At 49.8% G+C, this 18,978-nt stretch overlaps 2 protein-coding genes across 3 annotated transcripts in view; both read left to right on the top strand.

Annotated features, from left to right (window-relative positions):
• CACNA1H (calcium voltage-gated channel subunit alpha1 H) overlaps positions 1-4,181 on the top strand; it is a gene marked incomplete at its 3' end in the record, with an annotated part of 118,737 nt that extends 114,556 nt beyond the window's left edge. The window contains 5 exon segments of the mRNA XM_083372558.1: positions 93-214; positions 911-1,210; positions 1,488-1,671; positions 2,002-2,180; positions 3,015-4,181. Of these exon segments, the coding sequence (XP_083228684.1) occupies positions 93-214; positions 911-1,210; positions 1,488-1,671; positions 2,002-2,180; positions 3,015-4,181 (1,952 nt within the window).
• A 6,747-nt stretch (positions 4,182-10,928) lies between these two features.
• Positions 10,929-17,696, top strand: B9D1 (B9 domain containing 1). Of its 2 annotated transcripts, XM_083373051.1 has the most exons (7): positions 10,929-11,100; positions 11,868-11,936; positions 12,295-12,406; positions 12,962-13,058; positions 13,385-13,447; positions 13,816-13,883; positions 14,270-17,696. In XM_083373051.1, the coding sequence occupies exons 1-7, from the start codon at positions 11,032-11,034 to the stop codon at positions 14,413-14,415; spliced, it is 624 nt and encodes a 207-aa protein (XP_083229177.1). In that variant the 5' UTR covers positions 10,929-11,031; the 3' UTR covers positions 14,416-17,696. The 2 variants fall into 2 exon arrangements, 1 of the variants encoding a protein (XP_083229177.1); XR_014493709.1 differs by lacking the exon at positions 13,816-13,883 and having other exon boundaries at positions 13,385-13,771; positions 14,270-14,322.
• Positions 17,697-18,978: the final 1,282 nt, after the last annotated feature.

Here is an 18,978-nt window from a genome sequence, read left to right as displayed (position 1 = left end):
AAAGAGAATGTTTGGGGTCAGATGAAGGAACACTTGGGTAGCTCCAAACCATCATTGTAGTTAAGAGTAGACTCATCCTTGCTCTTTCGTAGACTGCAGCGAGGAAAATCCTTGTGAAGGCCTAAGTCGGCATGCTACCTTCAACAACTTTGGGATGGCCTTCCTCACCCTTTTTAGGGTATCAACAGGGGACAACTGGAATGGGATCATGAAGGTAAGGCCTCCACATCACTTTCTTGCCCATGGCTCTACTTTGAGTTTGAGTTTAGACGTCAGTCTGAGATATAATTTGGGTTGATGATGGCATTCATCTACAGCAATCCTCAAGGAGGTACAGAAAGCCACCCTGCTCCACCAGTTTCATGAATTATTCGCCTAGAATAAAAGCCAATCGAAACCAAAATACAGAATATGTATCCCAAATAGATGCATAAAAATATGTTTCATTGGAAGAAGGAAAAGTTGTCTCTCATCAACATTTTTTTTGGTGAGATTGATGGGCAAGTCAATTCTCAGGAAAAGTAAGGCTTTACACAAGGTAGAATTAATCTGTGGAAGTCTCTGTTTAGTGAGGACCACCAGTTGCATCCCTTGAAAAGGGAATCAGAAAATCCACAGAGGAGAAGTCTTTCATTGGCCATTCACCATGATGGCCATAAGTGCATAGAGATGCCATTGAGGTTGCTATGAGTTTGGGGAAAGCTTCTGCATCCATTTTACCCATATTAGCTCCCAAAGACTGCTAGTTGGCCATCACAGGACATATGGACCTTTAGTTCTATTATTGCCCGGTGAAACTCCATGTTTGCCCACCTCTAAATGCTGAATCTTTGGGAGAAACCTTAGGAGGACATTCTTCCCAGTTGACCCATCCACCTGAAGTAACTTTGCTTTCATGTCCCTCTTCCAGGACACTCTCCGGGAATGCCACAAGGATGACAAGCACTGCCTCAGCTACCTGCCTCTCATCTCCCCTCTTTACTTCGTCACCTTCGTCCTCATCGCCCAGTTCGTCCTGGTCAATGTGGTGGTGGCCGTCCTGATGAAGCACTTAGAGGAAAGCAACAAGGAGGCGAAGGAAGATGCTGAGATGGATGCCGAAATTGAGCTGGAGATGTCCAGAGGGCTCAGCACACCAGAAAGGACCATGGACGGGAGACAGACCCCTTCCAAGGGGGGTTCGCCTCTGCTGGTGAAGCATAAAGCCATGGTAAAAAGCGAGAGGAGCGGACTGAAGAAGCTTCCCTCCCCAGGCATGGCAAGGAAGGGGGTCTAGCCTCTTTGGGGTCATGTCTATGTGCTCTCCCCTCCATCCCCTCACCCAGAAGCCGTCCGTGGTTTTAAACAAGTCAAGTGAAAGAAGCTCTCTGCAATTCCACTCATCCTCACCCAGAAAGGCAGTTTGCTGACATATCTCGAAGTTGCCAAGAATGACCAGCTCCCAATTTCCTCCCAAATTCTCAACCTTCTTTCCTGCTGACTTGCAGGGAGCTTCTACTGCTGCCGGCATTCGGGAGCCCCAGAATCTTCTGACTCTTCGCAAGATCTCAGTGGCGAGGATGCATTCACTGCCCAACGACAGCTACATGTTCCGCCCTGTGATGCCCGCAAAGCCCCCTTTCCCGCTCTACGAAGGGGAGCTAGAAGCCTTCTCCTACAAGTCACCTCGAGGTAAGGCGTCAGGATCTGGGCCTGCCGAGTTCTGCCAACAGTTGTTGTTGTGTCTAAACAACTTCCAAGGTAAGAAGTCCAGAGCTGTAGCATGGCTTGCTTTTGAGGATAAAAGTGCAGACGCGTTACGGAGATGCAAAGAACTGCTTTATATTTTCCCCCCAAATGCAAACATTCTCTCTGAAATGGGGTCCTCCTCCAGTCTGGAAGTGGTGAAAGACCCCAAAGGGTCACTGGAGGGAACAGAGGCTTCCATCAGACATTTGTTCAGCTTTGAATGAAAGAAAGAGAAGAGATTCTGAGGAATAATCTCCTTCCTTGTTCTTCCAGGGTCCGTCACGTCCATCCGTTCTCAGCCGGTGGTCACTTCTTCATCTCTGAGGATCCCACAGTTGGCCTTCCGCCCCACAACGCCCCCTCCTAGCCACAACGTGGGAGCTCCGTGGAAGCTTCTACCCCCTCACCCTGCCTCTCGCACCCCCAGTTTCAACAGACTGCTGTGCAGACAGGTCAGCTTCCCGGACGCGGGTGGTCTCTAGCGGGGTGTGGGGAGGGCAGGGAGGAGGCAGAAAGAGGCTCGATGGACAGGAAATGTCTTCAGGGCCAGGAAGGGCAGAGAAAACCGCTTGCCTTCAGAAGTTGTGGGTGCTCCGTCACTGGAGGTTTTCCAGAAGAGACTGGATGGCCACTCGGCTGGAGTGGTCTGGGGTCTCCTGCTTGAGCAGGGGGTTGGACTAGAAGACCTCCAAGGTCCCTTTGAGCTCTGTTCTGATTGAGACCAAAAGGAGTCAAGGGCTGTAGAGCAGAGACGTTGCAGGAGGAAGCCCAGAGTTCAGGACAGAGATTAAATGAGATGCAGATGCTTCTGACATGTCCCCAGCCTGTGTTCTCTGTCTGGAACCAGCCCCTTGTCGTTTCTTCCCATATTGCTCCTGCTGAGTCAGACTACTGACTCCTGAGGCAGCCAACTGCTGGATCGGGCCCCTCGGCCTCTGGCTCTTCCACATCCCAAGAAGCAATGCCACCAAGATGCTCTCGTCCTATGAAGGTGGAACTTTGCATGTTCAACAAAGCAGAGGGTTTGGGCCGACTGCTTTGCAGACGTCCGCAGGTGGGTTCAGAGAAGCCATCTCCAGGAAAGCGGCCTTTCCCGGGGAGGGCCCAGCTCAACTTTGACCGATCTGCTCTCCCCTAGATTTCCATGTTAACTCGCACTTCAGGGACGAGCCCCAAGAGAAGACAAGACCAGGAACCCCAACCATCGCAAAACGTGGAACCCTTCTTGGATGCGTGGGGCCTCCTTGCGTGGGAAATGCTTATTTTCTTATCTCTTCATTTTGCAGGAGGCCGTCCGGAAGGACTCGTTGGATAGCTCAGCTGTGGAGTCAAAGCAGTGCGTCCAGGCTGAGACGCGTGAAAACCCACCCCTGAAAAAGTTGTCCCACAGTATTTTGGGGGGCCCTCAGCCTCCCCTGGCCCCCACATCCCTCCCAGGCAGTCCTCCCCTTCCCCACCCCTCCCCTCCTCGCCCTTCCAGCATCCACACCCACAAGGACACCTTCAGCCAGCACAACATCTCAAACGGGAGGCCCACCCACAGTAGCCTCCTGGACACCTCCCTTTTCGAGTCCTCCGATCTGGCGGACGAAGAGGTCCGCCACATCAACAGCTCTGCACGGGATTGGAGGGTGCAGCTGGAGAGACGGGACTGCTCCGACTCCCCTTTCGCCTCTCCGGCGCCATCCCCTGTCCCCTTCAGGAACTGCAGCACAACCAGCTTGACGATGGGGAAGGGCAAGGAGAAGGACCTGAAGAAGTTCTACAGCGTGGACACCCGGGGGTTCTTGGCCAAGCCGCTGTGGGCGGATGACCAACGACGACACTCCATCGAGATCTGCCCCTCGGTCGACCACGGGGGTCGTGGCTTCGCAGACGCCTCCGAAAGGAGGAGGCTGCCTCTCCAGGTCCAGTCGGAGTCCGAGTACCTGCACGGCATCCGGAGGAAGAAGAAAATGAGCCCCCCCTGCATTTCTATTGACCCTCCCGTGGAGGAAGAAAGCAGCGCCACCGCAACGCGCACCAAGGCCTCCGAGAACAGCCTGCTGAGGCGGAGAACGCCCTCCTGCGACTCCACGGCCTACAGGGACTCCTTGGAGCTGGCCGAGGGTCAGCCTGGAGAACCAGCCTGCAAGGCAGACCGCTGGGCACCCCCGGCCTGCCGAGGGGAGCACTTAACCATCCCGAGCTTCTCCTACGAACCGACGGACCCCGGTTCCCCAGGTGAGCCCTGCAAACGCCTCTCGGAGAGCAGCCAAGCTGTGGACCGCCCTGCGAATCCCCCCCCGGAGGGTCCAGAGCTGCAGCCAACAGACCCTTTGGAGACTCACGACGACCCCTCTGAGCCAAACCAAGAAGAGCTCGGGGGGGGCAGGAAGCGTCCCCTCCCGCAGCACGGACAGGTTCCAGGGAGCCCAACCACCACAGAAGAGGTTGTGGACGAGCCAGTATAGCTTCCGAGGGGGGTGGTCTTTGGTGAACTTTAAGGGCTTTGCCACCACATGTGGCTTCGAAGAGGAGAACAGGTTGGAAAGCCACCCTCCCCATGGCTGATGCTTGCCCCCCCCCGCAAACCCTTGGTTTCTCCTCGCTGCGTTGGTTTAGAAACGGAACCAAAGTCCCAGAGAAACTCCAAGCGTCCCGAGAGTTTCGGGGGTAACCGGAAGGAACCCGGTTTCCTTCCCACCCAGCACAAGGAGAAGCTGTTCCAGTGTTCCTCTTCCTCCCCCTCCCCCTCACCCAGTGTGGCCTCGGACCCCTCGAGGGGGGTTGAAGACCTTTCTTTTATCTTTTTTAAAGGCAACCCGTGGCTGGGTCAGAAAAACCTCTTTTCTGGCTTTTTTTCTGAAAGGGCACCTTTTCTTATTGCACGAAAAGCGGTCGCGGGAAGCGCACGTGACCAGGCAGAAGCGAGTTGTATATTGTTCTGTATATCAGCAGTTACTATAAATAGAAAACCATGTATTTGAGATTTTTTTTTTTTAAAAAAAAGGAATGAAGGAAACACACACCACAGGCAGACACACCTCGACACACACGCCCATAAATGCCCACAAGGAAGCCCTCCATCAAATGCAGTTTTGCAGAAAACCCGCCCATCAGGAGCCCAGAGACGTCAGAGGCACAGGGCGCCCGTAATTCAGCCAAGTCCCCTCGGAGCAAGGGCCTCCAACCTTGGCAGTTTTAAAACCTATGGACTTCGACTCCCAGAATTGCTCAGGCATGGGGAATTCTGGGAGTCGAAGCCCACAGATTTTAAAGTGGTCAGAGTTGGACGCCCCTGCCTTGGAGGGACCCTAACCCTGGCAATTCCAGCTGGATCAGGCTTCCCATAGGAGGGTGAATCGATTCATTTCATTTCATGTGTGCATTCACATCTGACCCTCAGTGCAGTGATGTCCTCGTGGATTCGATGTGGACGCTTCACCATATTCTCGGTCGTCTTTCGGTTGGGCTCCCATCCCCTCATTTTTCCTTCACTGCCCACTTCATGCCTTGCCAACTTTCTTCTGGTCCTCCTTGCTCCAGAAAATGGGGGGGGGGGAATACCAAAACCACTACTGAATTGTAGCCAGTGCAATAACGAGTAAGTTATTAATTCTTCTTATGAGTAAAAGAATCTCTTTTTTTATGATGATTATGAATAATAATAATAATAATAATATTTTACATATACTCAAGCGATGTTGTATTTTCCCCCATTCCCCCGCCCCCCTCTGTTTTCCTATGGAATTCAGGTGAAATGTTGCAATAATCCGAACTTTAAAAGTGCACAATGAAAAGTAAAGAAGGAGATTTCCAAAGTCAGCAGGAAAACAGGGGAAAAAACCAAATAAATAGTAAATTATTTAAAAGTTTCAATTTTGTTTGTGGCACGCAGGGGTCAATTAAATCCTAAAGAGCTCCAATCAGCAGAAGTTGGCTAGCTGTTTGTAGACCACCGAAGGATTCTGGAAGCTCCCCTGTTGAGTTCCAGCCCCAAAATTTACATTATGGGACAAGTAGAGAAAAATTCAAGTTTTTCACCCAGCTTGGAGGAAAAACAAATGTGGAAGGGCCCCCTGCTGGTACCACCAATAACTTGTTTCTAGACCTGATTTAAAATACTGGTGGTGGGGTTGGGGGTGGGTTTAAAGGGAGGCCTCTGGGTGGGACACCCACATGCAAGACCAATGGTGAAAATTGCAAGCCACCTTTGGGTAGGATCCGAGTGGGTTGGCCTGGCGTCCCATCGTATCCAATCAGAATGGCCCCTGACAGTATTTCAACACAAACGGTGAGATTCTATCCAGATTCTCCTCCACCCCCTAACCCACCCTCCCCCCAAGGCTGGTTGTTGGATCCAGCCTTGCAGCCTTGAATCGAGGTCACTTCTCCCCCCTGGAGTTTTGCAAAGTGGTGGGCAAGCCTCTCTGAAGCAGCCAGGTGCCCCCAGGTTCAAGCAAGGGGTGAAACCCAGCTCTTTTCTCCTGGGCCTTCCCAATCTGTTGGCAACAAGATTTCATTTTTAATGTGTGCCAGTGTGCCCACAGTAAAAAAAATGACAATAAAAGTTATCTTAGAAAAAAACAACCTTAGCTTCAAGGGCTATCGTGAAGGCTGGATAGGCTGATCCAGAGAAGCCGTTTGGGTTCTTGCATGACCAAAAGGCTTGTCTCTCTCTCTTCCCGAGAGGCAGGCAGGAGAGGCCTTGCCAGATGTCTGTTCTGTTTTCCACTGACATGCCGTTTCTCCCTGATTAATGTGGGAAATGACCTCCCAGAGTTGGTCTTCCCTTGCAGGCGTATCCTCAGGGGTCCGAGCCACATTGAGAGAGACACAAGGAGGACAAGGAAAACAAGCCTCAATCTAATCACTTCTGACCCCAACCCTTTTCCCAAGGATTAAAACCAATCATGTGGCTTGAATTTTTAAACAACACAATAGCTCAAAAAAGAATTTAAGTTCTCTCACTATAACTTGGTGTTTGTTTGGGCCAGTGGTATAAATAGAGTGGAAACAGGGGGTTATTTGACTGCAGCAAATAATCTATTTTCCATACTTATCGGATACCATTAGGTTCTCTGAAGGTTTGCAGGAAGGGAAGGGGAAGGAAGGAAGGAAGGAAGGAAGGAAGGAAGGAAGGAAGGGGGGAAGAAAGTGCGAGAGAAAAACTTAAAGAATAGAAACCATTATGATCTACTATGTCTTGGCATAAAAGCTTTCTGAAGTCAGATTTAATGGAGAACGTCAACTGAATTATTTATCTCCAAGAGCTTGTACAAATATTGAGGAAAATTATTAGCCTTTATGTCACTTCCAACATCTTCCAACGATGAAAGATTTGATTTTTCACTGAATGAGGACTGCATCCACAATTGCTCAGGGCAGGAGAGAGTGTCTTTAAGCAAAGGATGGATGCAGAGAGAGAATTTCAAGTCAATAAAATTAGACCTGTACAGTCTAAGCATTAAGCTTCCCATTATTTTAGGTAAGACAGATACCAATGTCTCATCATTACGATCCACGCAAAGATACAGCAGCTCTCTGCAACTCAGACGTCTCTGACAATAATCAGCAGCTCCAGAAAGGAAATAAAGAACATAAGAATCTAAGCCATGCCTTGGCCCATCTTGTCCACCACTTCATTCTTGCAGAGGTCAACCAACTGCCCAAGGAAGCCCACCAGTCTCTCAGCAGATGGCCTTTAGGGACATCCTCCAACCATCCAGAGTAAATTGATCCCCAAGACTTTCATGAATTAGTCCAACCTTTTTTTGATGCCAGCCAAGTTGGTGGTGGCACCACAGAGAACCACTAGTGCACTGGTCCCTTCTCCTAGTGGCCAACCAACTGCCCAAGAGAGCCCAACAGTCTCCCAGGAGGGGGCCTGATCAACCGGTTGACCAGGAAGCGGAGGTCATCCTTCTCTTGCCTTGTCAGATAAAAGGTGGTAAACCCTGGCCCAGGAAGTCTAGATGTGGCCAAAGGGCCAAGTTGCTGACCCTCTCAACCGAGGCCCTGTTCTCAGGCTGAGCTTCAGAGTGTTCCTCCTGATTGGCAGGCACCCTGCTTGGAGAGGATTAATGGGGTGTCCCTGAGCAGAAGCACCCGACTGTCAAACCATTTTCTTTGATGCTAGAGTGAGTCATTTATTAACGCAGGAGGACAGGTACTCAAAGCTTTTTTCAGAACCAGCTGAGCCGAAGAGACAGAAATGCAGACGCCAACAAAGGCATCTTGTTGTCTTCTCTCCCTCCCCCCTTGAAAGAATTAGGATTTATATACTTGCCGTCTTCCAGAGAAGGCTTTGATTTATGCTTCTTGTGCAAGACAACATTGTGCACAGAGAAAAGAGAAATAGGAACTCACGTTGTCAGCCTCGGCAAAGAAACACTGTGTCATCATAAATGCAAAGGGGGTGTAGGAGGGATCCGAAATTTGATTGCCAAGTACAACCAGGGACATCAAAATGCCCAAGAAGGGTTTGTTTGTGGTTCCCCAGCAAAGCTAACTCCAGTTTGCCACCAAAACGTCACTGCTGCACAAAAGCAACCAGAGGGGCCCCGGAATGCCAGGAATCACTCCGTCTCAGATGCCCTCGTCCTTCAAAGGGTGAAGCCGAGGGTCTGTTTCGATGAACTGGGCTGCCATCCAAGAGACAAAAAGTCCTGTTTGGATCTTGGGCTGAACAGCGAGACGAATCGGTGAGAAGCCCTTGGCTGGGGCTTTAAAGAGGGAGCTGAAGATCTAACTCTTAGGTCTGCTGGGTGAAGCAGTAATGGATTTCAAGGCTTTGCGGTCCTCAGCAATGCTGCAACACACATCACTGCTCTTCTAAGCCTTGACCAATAATCCCAGGGTCCTCAACCACTGCAAGGTATAACTGAGCGGGATGGAACTCCTGTGGAAGATACTTCCATTCCCAGAACGGAAGTTGGGAAGAGACAGGCTCTAGGAAAGCAGACAGGAGTAGAAGATCACCTAAGTAAAATGGACCCAAAACAAAAGCGAGGGCAAAAATCTGAATCTGGTGTGACCATTTGTGACCAACGGTCACGGGAGCAACTGAAGGTGGGGGTGGGGGTTTCACTTGCTGCCATCCAGGTATCTCGGATGCTGTTGCCCCAAAGCCAGATAGGCTTGATGCCTGCAAGTTTCTGCCTCCTATCCCAATTGCCAAAAGCTGCTTTAATGCAGCCCCTTCATCTTTCCGAAGCCTTATCCGTGACATGGCTTTCATGCCTGGGACCAGAATTTGGGAGAAAGACGAGCGAAGAGGCCAGACGGTTTCTCGGTGGGCAGACGTGACCGTAGCTTCAGCCCCGCCTGGCTGCACCACACCAAAAAAGCTGGCATGGTAAGAAAGAGTCTAGGAGCTTTGCAAATTGGGCTCAGCAGAAGTCACACACACACTAAATGGACCTGGCAAGAAAACAGTCGAGTTCTTGCTGGCAGCTTCAAAAGACGATGTACTGGCATTTTAATGAAGTGACGGTCAAAAGGGCTTTTTTTTTCAATGCCTGAAACAAGGAACTCTCTCGGTTCACTGTCTCCCAGGCTGCCAATTAAGGATGAGACACAGAGCAGGGCCTGGGAACTCACGGGAGACCATCAAGAATCCCAGAATAGTTCATCCAGGAGGCCATCAAGAAACAGGCTGGTTTCTCCCCAGCAACTTTACAAGTTGCTCTTCAGAAAGCGGAAAAGACCAAGGAATTGGTGCCTACCAGAAAATCAGAGCCAGAGACGCAGCAATTAGAAGTTCTGCCAGCTGCTGCTTCTCCCCATCAAGCAGGGAGGCCAAGAGGACTCAAGATTTGGGGTCCATCTCTGCCCAGGAGACCCAAGCCAGAACCCTCCAACGGGAGCAAGCTGGAGACGGCAGGTCAGCACTGGGCGCCAAAGGGGATGTTTCTTATCCTGCCACATCTCAGAATGATTCCTTCATTGCTTGAGACTGGCTTTCCAACAAACATAAACAAAGCAGGGACAAAATCACAAAGCACAGTTTACACATGTACCAAAACAAAAAAATAAAGCCATAGTAACAAAGTCAGAGATCTAAATATCCCTCAGTTTTGGAGTTGAGCAACACACACATACACACAGTCAGTAGATCTTCCTCCCCCCACACACACACACATACACACACTTCCTGCCCTGAAAAATAGGCTACAGGACAGCTCCCGCTGCCCGCACCCAAAGGCTGCCTGGCTGTTTTCTTATGTATTACTTGTTTAGCAGATTTATATTGCTGCCCATCTCACATACTAGATTGGAAGTTGTTATCCAGTGCATTAAGAAAGTAACAAACTGGGAAACCACTTGAGAGAGATGGTGATGATGAAGAAGGATTAAACGTGTCCCCCACCCGGCTCTCAACGACTCTGGGCAGCTCATAGCAATCAAAGAAATTGCAATCATGTCATAATTGAATTAGATAACTAAACAGGGACATCTAGTGGTGGCAGAAACCCAGTTTAGTAGCTTAGAGAAGCCTCCTGCAATAAAAATAGGAAAACTTGGAGCTTTTAAGCTCAGCCCTTTTTGTGATTATTTCATCTCTTCATTCAACATTCGGTTTCAAACAGCCAGTTAAGAATCACAGAAATACACAAAAGTCTCAATAGATGTGGGGTTTTTTGCGGTGCTGTAGTGTCAAGTTTAGTAAATTCAACACCTCCAAACATTGAGTGAATCTCTTTTGTATGGTGCCCAAAACTCCCGATTACTACTGGTGTCATGAGTTGCCGTTTTCTGCCAAAGCCTTTTAACTTTAATGTGCAAAAATTTGTTTAAGAGGAGGTGTTTCTACAACAGACGTGCTACGTTGCTACCTTTCTCACAATACTAGCCGCTGCGAATAAAACGCAGTTGCTAGAACGATGCTTTAAGCCAGCGGGTCTCCAACCTTGGCAACTTTTAAGACTTGAGGACTTCAACTCCCAGAATTCCCCACCCAGCTTACAAGTTGAAGTCCACGAGTCTTACAGCGGCCAAGGTTGAGCCCCCTGCTTGTGGTTCAAACTCCTTGGCGGACCCCTGGAGAGGGGAGTCTCATCATCGGGAGGGGGGGAGGCTTACTTCCAAAGTGCCCGGGAAAATGGATGGGGGGCTAAATCCGGACCGCCCCGGAGGTCGCTAGGTAAGGTTGTCGGAAAGGCTCTCGCGCGTGCACAAGCTCAGATCTCCTAGCGAAAAAGTCGATCCCTTTCGCGCGAGGGCGGAAATTGTCTCCAGAGGCTCGCCGTCCGCCGTTGCCAGGGAGGTGGAAGACGCGCCCTTAGCGACGGGCCTCCTCCTGCCGCGCCGCGAGGCCCGATGGCGGCCGCCTCCGCAAGCCCCACCGTCTTCCTCCTCATGGTCAGCGGGCAGATCGAGAGCGCGCAGGTGGGCCAGCGGACCGGCTTCGTCGACCGGCTCCCCGAATGGCGCGGCGAGCCGGCGTGCTTCTTTGTCTCCCCCCCTTCCGGAGGGCGACTTGGTATCTCCCGCCCGGGCGCCGCCTTTGCAGTGGCGCGTTCCAAGTCCCATAGGGGGGGGGATGGATTCTCTACTCTGTGTCCTGCAAGAACAGGATACCTCTCTCCGTCTCGGATCCCCCCTTTTGCATCCAGAGGCGGCTTCGGACGGGCGCCCAGCGGTGCAGCTTTTAGGCACGAACCCAGCGGGTGTAGCTTTGAGGCGCAAATAGCGCGGGTGCAGTTTGCAGCTGAAAGAAAGGGCAAGAGGCTTAGGATAGGCGCAGCAGCAGCAGCGCTGCTCGTGCGCATCTTCTCCTGCCTCCCGAGCTGAGACCTGGCACCGCAGCTCCCCCAAACTGCCCTGGGGAGGGGGGCCGGTTATCTAAGGGTTCTGCAGCGGGCGCCCAGTTGGGGAAGGTGCCCGTTCCCCGCTCCTGAGGTCTGGACAGCTCCGCTGGGATTGCTGCAGAGAGACCCCTCCGTTCCCCCCCCCCCCCGGCTTTCAGCCCCCTCAAGGAAACAAGCCGGAGGGAGGGAGGGAGGGAGGGAGGGAGACCCACCTGGGAAGAGAGGAGTTTTGTCTTATTTCAGCTGCTGGGAACAAAATCTGGCACCTTCCAGGGGCGGTTTGGTACTGTCTGTCCAGGAGGTTAGATCTCCAGCCAAATTTAATGCCTTTCTTTCCCTTCGCAGTTCCCAGAATTTGACGACCTCTACTGCAAGTACTGCTTTGTGTACGGCCCCGACTGGGCTCCGACTTCGGTGGGTCAACGATGCAGGAAAGGGATTCCGCTTGAAAGGGCTACCCCCAGAGAGCGCAGCCCGAAGCCCCCTCCCTGCAAATAAGAAATGCAGAGGGGGTAAAAGGGGGGGGGAGGAGTCCCGCTTGTGACTCTTGGCTGCGGGAGGATCAGCTAAACTGAGGGTTCCAGCTTCTGGGTCCCACGACCCTTTGGACTCTAGGCAGGGGAGGGGGGATGGGCCCACCTGGCCACCTCAAAGAAGATAGAATGAAGGCAGCTTGGAAGTCTAGTCCGGTCCGCTGCTCGAGCTCTCCGTCTGTGCCAGCTCTGGGTGCCACCAAAGATGGTTCCAGCTTGTCTCCTTGGCTTTCCCATAGGGCCTGGAAGAAGGCATCTCTCAGATCACGTCCAAGAGCCGGAATGTCCATCAAAACCTGGTCTGGAACTTCCCCATTGATGTCACCTTCAAAAGCACCAACCCCTTTGGCTGTAGGTGGGAAGGACCTGGGCAGGGCATAGCAGGGTTCTTGTCACCTCTGACCCAGGGGCCTGTTTTGAACCATGTTTGGGCTGGTGACAAGTTGCGTCAATAAATGACATTAAGTACAAGGAGAACTGACCGATTCCAACCAGGTTTAGGCTTTGTCCTTTCAGGCCAGCAAGAATTGGACACTGCGTGAGAATTGCCTTAAATTTCAGCAGAACTCCAGAGAGGCAGAAACTTTTCTTTTTGGGGGGGGGGCAGTAGCGAGTGCTTGCAAGAAGCTCTTGTTATTTGAGAGAAATTCTAGCTCCAGAATTACTAAAAAGGTTACATCAATCCATCTCCATAAAATTTTGCTAAGAAATAGTTGGGGTGGGGTGGATGTGCCATATCTGGGCCATGGTTTATTCCAGCAGCATTGGTTAGTCATTGCAGGTCACAGACTGACTTTGCAGGGGTCGCCCCACGTTGTGCCCCATCACTGATCCTTGGGCGAAGGAACATTGAACTGTGGGGCAGGCCAGAGCATCTGATGTTTGTTGCCCTTTCTGTTCTTGCAGGGCCACAGATCGTCATCAGTGTATATGGTCCAGATCTTTTTGGGAATGACGTGATTCGTGGATACGGGGCTGTTCATGTCCCTTTTACACCAGGCAGGTGAGTTCACCACAACCCGGATCGACCTCTCTTACTTGTTCCAACTCTCCGTGTGATTTTGATGCATGAAAGTAGCCTTGTCCTTCTTTAGACTGTAATTTAGTCAAGAGTATTTGATTCTTTGGGGCACCAAGGACTCGGAGAAGCAACCATAAAGGTTTTGTCACCTTGTTAGTGATTTGTTTTCCTGCCTGGGATAGAGGGCGGGGGGGTGGGGGGGTGGGGGTTGGTTGGTGTGGGAAGGAGGACCAGACTCAGGATGGGCTTTGGCGTTTCCGTTGATCAATTCTTCTGCTAGTTTTTGATTGCCTAAATTCTGTTTTCAGGCACCAGAGGATCCTCCCAATGTTCGTTCCAGAATCGACCTCCAGACTGCAGAAGTTAACAAGGTGGCTACAATCCTTTCTCCATTTTTTTATTTTTATTTTTTTGAGGAATTGCTCGGTTTTGAAAATGAGATATTTTTGCCTGCTGAAACAGCAACAATTGGTTGGTTGGTGGGCTTCTTCATCATTCACTCCTTTTGTTCTGTCCCTTGCACCTTTTCAGGGAAAATCGCCAGTAAAACAGGATTCATGAATATTCACTTTGGTGGAAAATGTGTTGATTTACATATATTCTGGGAAGAAGAAATTCCGGGATGGAGGGAGCTGGGAGTTGAATAGGCATTTGGTGGCATGAAGTCCTCAGGACTTTGGCTGAATAAACCCCAGGTTGGTGATTTGACTCTCAGCCTTCCCTTTTGTTTTTCTCCCAGCTGGCTGACAGGCAGATATCCCGAATTCACTGACCCCAAGGTGGTAGCCCAGGGCGAAGGCCGTGAAGGTGGGTGCTTGGAGTGCTCTGTGCTTATGTCTGGCATGTTCGGGAGGGCAAAGATGCCTTTGTGTCCAGAGAGAAGAATGTATGCCCAAACTGCCAAGTCAGAGCATGCTTATGGTTGAGGCTGTTCCTACTTGTCGGGGGAAGCCAGCTGCCAAAAGTTTAGGATGGGCAAAAAGCAATGAATGTCTTGAGGAAGATGGCCCGAGTTCAGCTGCAGAATTCCCAGCATTAGGGAGAATGCCATGCTTTTGTGCTCCATGCCAGCTTATGGGGCTGCCCCGTTAGCCACAGAACCCCAAACAAGAGGGGTCTTGGGTCTGACCCCCTTTGCTAGTAATGTGTTGCTTTGTAAGAGCCCTGCTAAGTCTCCACTTGCTCCTTTGCAGTGACCAGAGTCCGCTCACAAGGCTTTGTCACTGTTTCCTTCAATGTGGTGACCAAGGACATGAAGAAGCTGGGCTATGACGTCAGCTCGCCAGCCCTCGCCAGCTCCTCACTAACCTCGGTGACAGATGCGATGCGTAAATTCTAAACTTGCAATTTGGGATTGATGCTGTCCTACAAGACGCAATTCGGAGCTGACCAAGGTTATCAGTTAAAAGTGTTTGTGTGCCAACCAAGGAGAATCCAGACCAGACCAAACCAGTGCAGATGTGCAGAAATCACAGTGCCTGAGGGGTTTGCAAAGAGGGTGTGTCGGGTGGCCAGCTGTGGCTACGATAAGACATCTGCAGACAAGCAGTGTGCCATTGCTCTGCTTTTAGGGGCATTTCCTTTGCAGGCCAGAAGCATCCCTGAGTTTTGATTTTTGCCACAAGTTAAATAGAAACTGTTTCTGCATGTGAGCACACACATTTTCACACAACCACATCCAGGCACAATTAGTGTTATCTGGAGAGGTTGGGTGGAAAATTAGACTTTATAATGATAGTGTCCCATTTTAGCACATTGTCATAGTTTGCATTGATAGCACGTGTGTCTGTAGGCGTATAAGAAGGAAGAAATGAGTTTAAAGGTATGCAAATTATTTCTAATTTCAGTATAGCAAGTAGGGTTTAAAACAAACACTGGTTTCATTTTTTTTCAAGTTACAGATTTTATAACAATCTCTTATCCCCATAAAGGTCTTCACCATGGATTTGATGTTCAGTTTAAAATACAACTCTGTTTAGGAATTTGTACTGTTTTCCAAATAAATTACTTCCTTTACTGACAAAACAGACTTCTGTATGCACTTTAAAAAGACAAAAAAAAGGGTTCATGCAGGTGGTTTTTTAAAAAATGACAAGGTGATTCGGTGGATAAAAACCGACACACACCCCCCTCTAGGTCGGCCACACAACAGCCTTCTTAAAGGCAGAATTCATTCAGCAGAGGGAGCCACAGCCTGGAGTAACCCACACGCTCCAGCCTGACTCTGCAACTCTCTCCCTTAATCTTCCCCAACTTGGCCCTCCCACCGAGGGCTGTGAATGGCTGCTCAGCATGTCCCAAAGGCCACCAGGTGAGCGGTGCATCCTTTGGTTCCGAGGAGGAACCCTTTGCTTGGAACAAGGCTGTGAGGATGCCCACGCAGCACATCTCCCCTCCCTCCCTATAGGCCAGAGGTCGTCTGCTTGGGCAGAAGCCCTTGTCCTTTGCTTTCTGGCTTGGCTGGCCCAACTACAACACCTTCCCTTCACTGTCAGCTAAGGGTGAGTGCTCCATGGGGAAGTTTCTCAAGTGAACTGCACCTCGACCTATTTTTGGCAAAACCCCTGGGAACAACAAAAGTTTAGCAGGCTAACCACTGCAGCAACTGAGAGAGATGGGAGTGTTAAATTTATTGCTGTGATAATTCCAAAGAGGAATATAGAAAATATACAATATACGTGGCCCATCTTACACTGCAAAACAAGCTCTTGTGGAAGTGGGGCGGGGGGCGGGGGGGAGATTGGTTTTGGAAGTTGATCTGCTATGAAGAAGAGCCAGTCCGGAAGCAGAATGAGGGCACATAAACGGAACCAGCGCTGGCCGTTTTAAAGATCTTCTCACTGATATCCCAGGCTGCCTCAATTCTTCTCCTGTCCACAAAAGCCAACCTACCAGATCATTTTCCAAGTCGTCATAGAAGCAGAGGATCCCTGGTTTGTGGGCACCAAGTGCCAAAGGCTCTCCCAGAAGGGAAGTGCTGGGCGCCAAGAGCTTCCCTCCATTAACCTATTTTCCTCGTCTGCACGGAACTCCCTGTTCTCATCATGTTTATCGAGCTGATCTTTTCAGGAAATGCCAGCTCCTCTCTGGTCTGCAGCCTAAGAGGATCACAAACAGAGGGATCGCTGAAGATTTTAACAGTGAAGTGGACACAGATTATTTTGTGCTCTCTGCTAATCTCCAAGCAACTATATTCTGCCTACCAAAGAATTACGAAAATCTGCTTTTTCCCCCTGAAAACAAACCTCACAAGCCAACAGTCTTGAGTTTTATGCCACAGCTTTTTTGAGATATATGGAGGGTTTGCGATAGTGGCGAATACCTGTAGCTCAGGTGTAGGATGAGGGCGGAGGTTCGTTCTCCGAGCTTGTGGGCTGGTTTCCAAAACGTTTCATTACCAGGCAAGGTAAGATCTTCAGCAGAATTTAGGGAGTGTCAGTGTTGGTGTTTTGCTTATACAACCCATCACAAGACCCTCACCTGCCCGTCACAAGACCCTCACCTGATGTGACCCTCAACTGACGTGACCCTCCCTTCACAAGACCTACTGACCACACAGAGCCCTTAAAAGCAGAACAACACCAGCACCAACAGTCCCTAAATTCCGCTGAAGATGTTACCTAGCCTGGTAATGAAACGTTCAGAAACCAACCCACAAGCTCGAAGAACGAATCTCCGCCCTCATACATATATAGATTGACAGGATAGGATTAGAACAAATCCAAGTAGCGATGGCAGTTTTGGAACATCTCAAGAACTTCTGATTACTGCAGAAAATCCAGTAAGTGACAATGGAAAAACAAGCTTGCAAAATGCCAGGGAGGGGCCCAGAGAAGAAGAGTCATGGTTCTGGCTGAATGAAGAGTTCAGGAATGCCAGAACATCCTCCACACACCCACAACTTCAGGTCTCATGAATTAGGCCTTCAAACATGCCGTTCTTCTGGCAAGGGAGCAAGAACAGAAGGGTTTGAAGCATCTCAGATGGGGGGGGGGGCAACCCGACAAGCTTGTGCGTGAGCCACAGCAGGATTCCTATCTGAATCAGCAGAGAAACCAAGGACGCAAAGGAATTGCAGAGATCCAGTTCAAATGCCACCAGGGTTTCTCCTAGACATGAGATGAAATGGAGAATAAAGCATGGCCGCTTCCAAATTCAGGTGGTTCAACAATTCATGACCCCCAACTGAGGTGGTCTTTCCCATGACTTGCTACTTGATATTGTCTAACAGGCAGCAAATCTTCCGCCAGGTCTCCTGAGGACTAACCAACATGTCGCCACCCCACAAAATGATGGTAAGATCTGGGCCAGATAGGTCACCAACAGATTAAGGAACAGAATTGGAACACTGAGGGTGATGTTTGCCGACTTGAGCTTCCCAGAGTAAAGAAAATTGCTTTGCTGAACACCAGAGTGTTAATCTAATTTCTCCCTCATTGGCTGCAAATGAAATGGGTAGGTTTCCCCCTGGACATGTTAAGAGCAGGCTGCCTGCCTGATCAAAGACTTAATTTGGTGTCCGAGCGGATGAAGAGTTAAACCGGAGGCAGAATTATCACAAAATTGGAAGAACTATTACAAAAGTGCATAAAACACATTTTGAAAACAAGCTGTGTGCAAATCTAGAAGGACAAGTGATAAAATGTTCTGCTGGGAAAACAGGAAGAGCCAGAACTCGAGAAGGTGGGGGAAGAGAGTGCATATTTGCTGCTATGTCAGGTTTAGGAACAAACAGATGGCTTGATCAACAATTGGGTTGATTTTTTTACAAAACAAGTTACTGGGGGACGAGGAGAGCAGGCACACCCGTTCTTCAAAGGACCAGAACAACCGCATTCATGGGACTGCAGAATGCCTGCATCTCCCTGGTCATCCCCCCACTTTCTGTCCTCCTATTGGGGGCTTTGTCAGTAAGCAGCCTCTGGTTGGTTTTGGTTGACCTCAAAAAACAAAAAGTCTAAGCAGGGCTGGAGCTGATTGGTGCTGGGCTCTCTTCTGCCATCCGGTGAAACAGGGTGCAGCTCTTACAAACTTTGGTTGGGACATCCCAGCCCATTAAGTGCTCAGAACAAGGTAGGAGAGAGGCTTCACCCAGGAATCAAGATGCTGAACAAAACCAGAGTCCTCCCATCGGGATGACCGGCTTCCATCCAGAAGGCCAGGGACAGGGAGAAACCTGCCCAGGTAATCATGCCTACCCCAGGGCAAACACCGTTTAAGAAGTGTTTCCCCACAGATCCTGCCACAGAAACCAAGACAAGCTAGATATTCCTCCACAGCTTAAGCCACACTCAATACAAAATGTGCATTAGAAAACAGTTGGAGACCAAAGAAATAGGATGGGTGTGGTCACTTTCCTTGAACTAGGGAGCTTTTTTCTTTAATCGGGTTCGTAGAATTTTATCTTGTTCGTCCCTTTTCTCTATTCACATGTGCCTGGCCAGCTGTCTCCTGTCTGTAATACTCAAGGGATTGCCCATGTTATGCCGGCCATCTTTTCTCTTTCTGGGAAACTCGGAGCAAGAAGACAGACTGGCAGAATAATAATTGAGCAAATAAAGGGGAAAAAATGCTTAATTTAACCAGAAAGCCTCTTTAGGAAGCATTCTGAAGTTTAGGTCACTTCAAGGAAGGTGGGATAGGAAGAGAAGGGACAGTTAATAATGTTAGTCTACGTTAATTGGAAGGAAAGCAATGCCAGGAAGATGACGTTTAACTTAAGCTCTTTTAAAACCTTTGGCGACTTAAGAAAAAAAGATCACCCATCAACAACTTTCCCGCTGACTGCAGACAAAACACTTATTTAGCGTACTGTACCTGGATTAGCTCCATAGCACAAGCTATTTTTTCCACTTGGACAAAATAAACCAGGAAGCCCTTTTTGAAGCAGGGATTCTGCGGG

This window comes from Vipera ursinii (genome assembly GCF_947247035.1).
Source record: "Vipera ursinii genome assembly, chromosome: 13".
Taxonomy (NCBI): domain Eukaryota; kingdom Metazoa; phylum Chordata; class Lepidosauria; order Squamata; family Viperidae; genus Vipera; species Vipera ursinii.
Note: the sequence above shows the minus strand (reverse complement) of the source record. Positions and strands in the feature narration are given on the sequence as shown.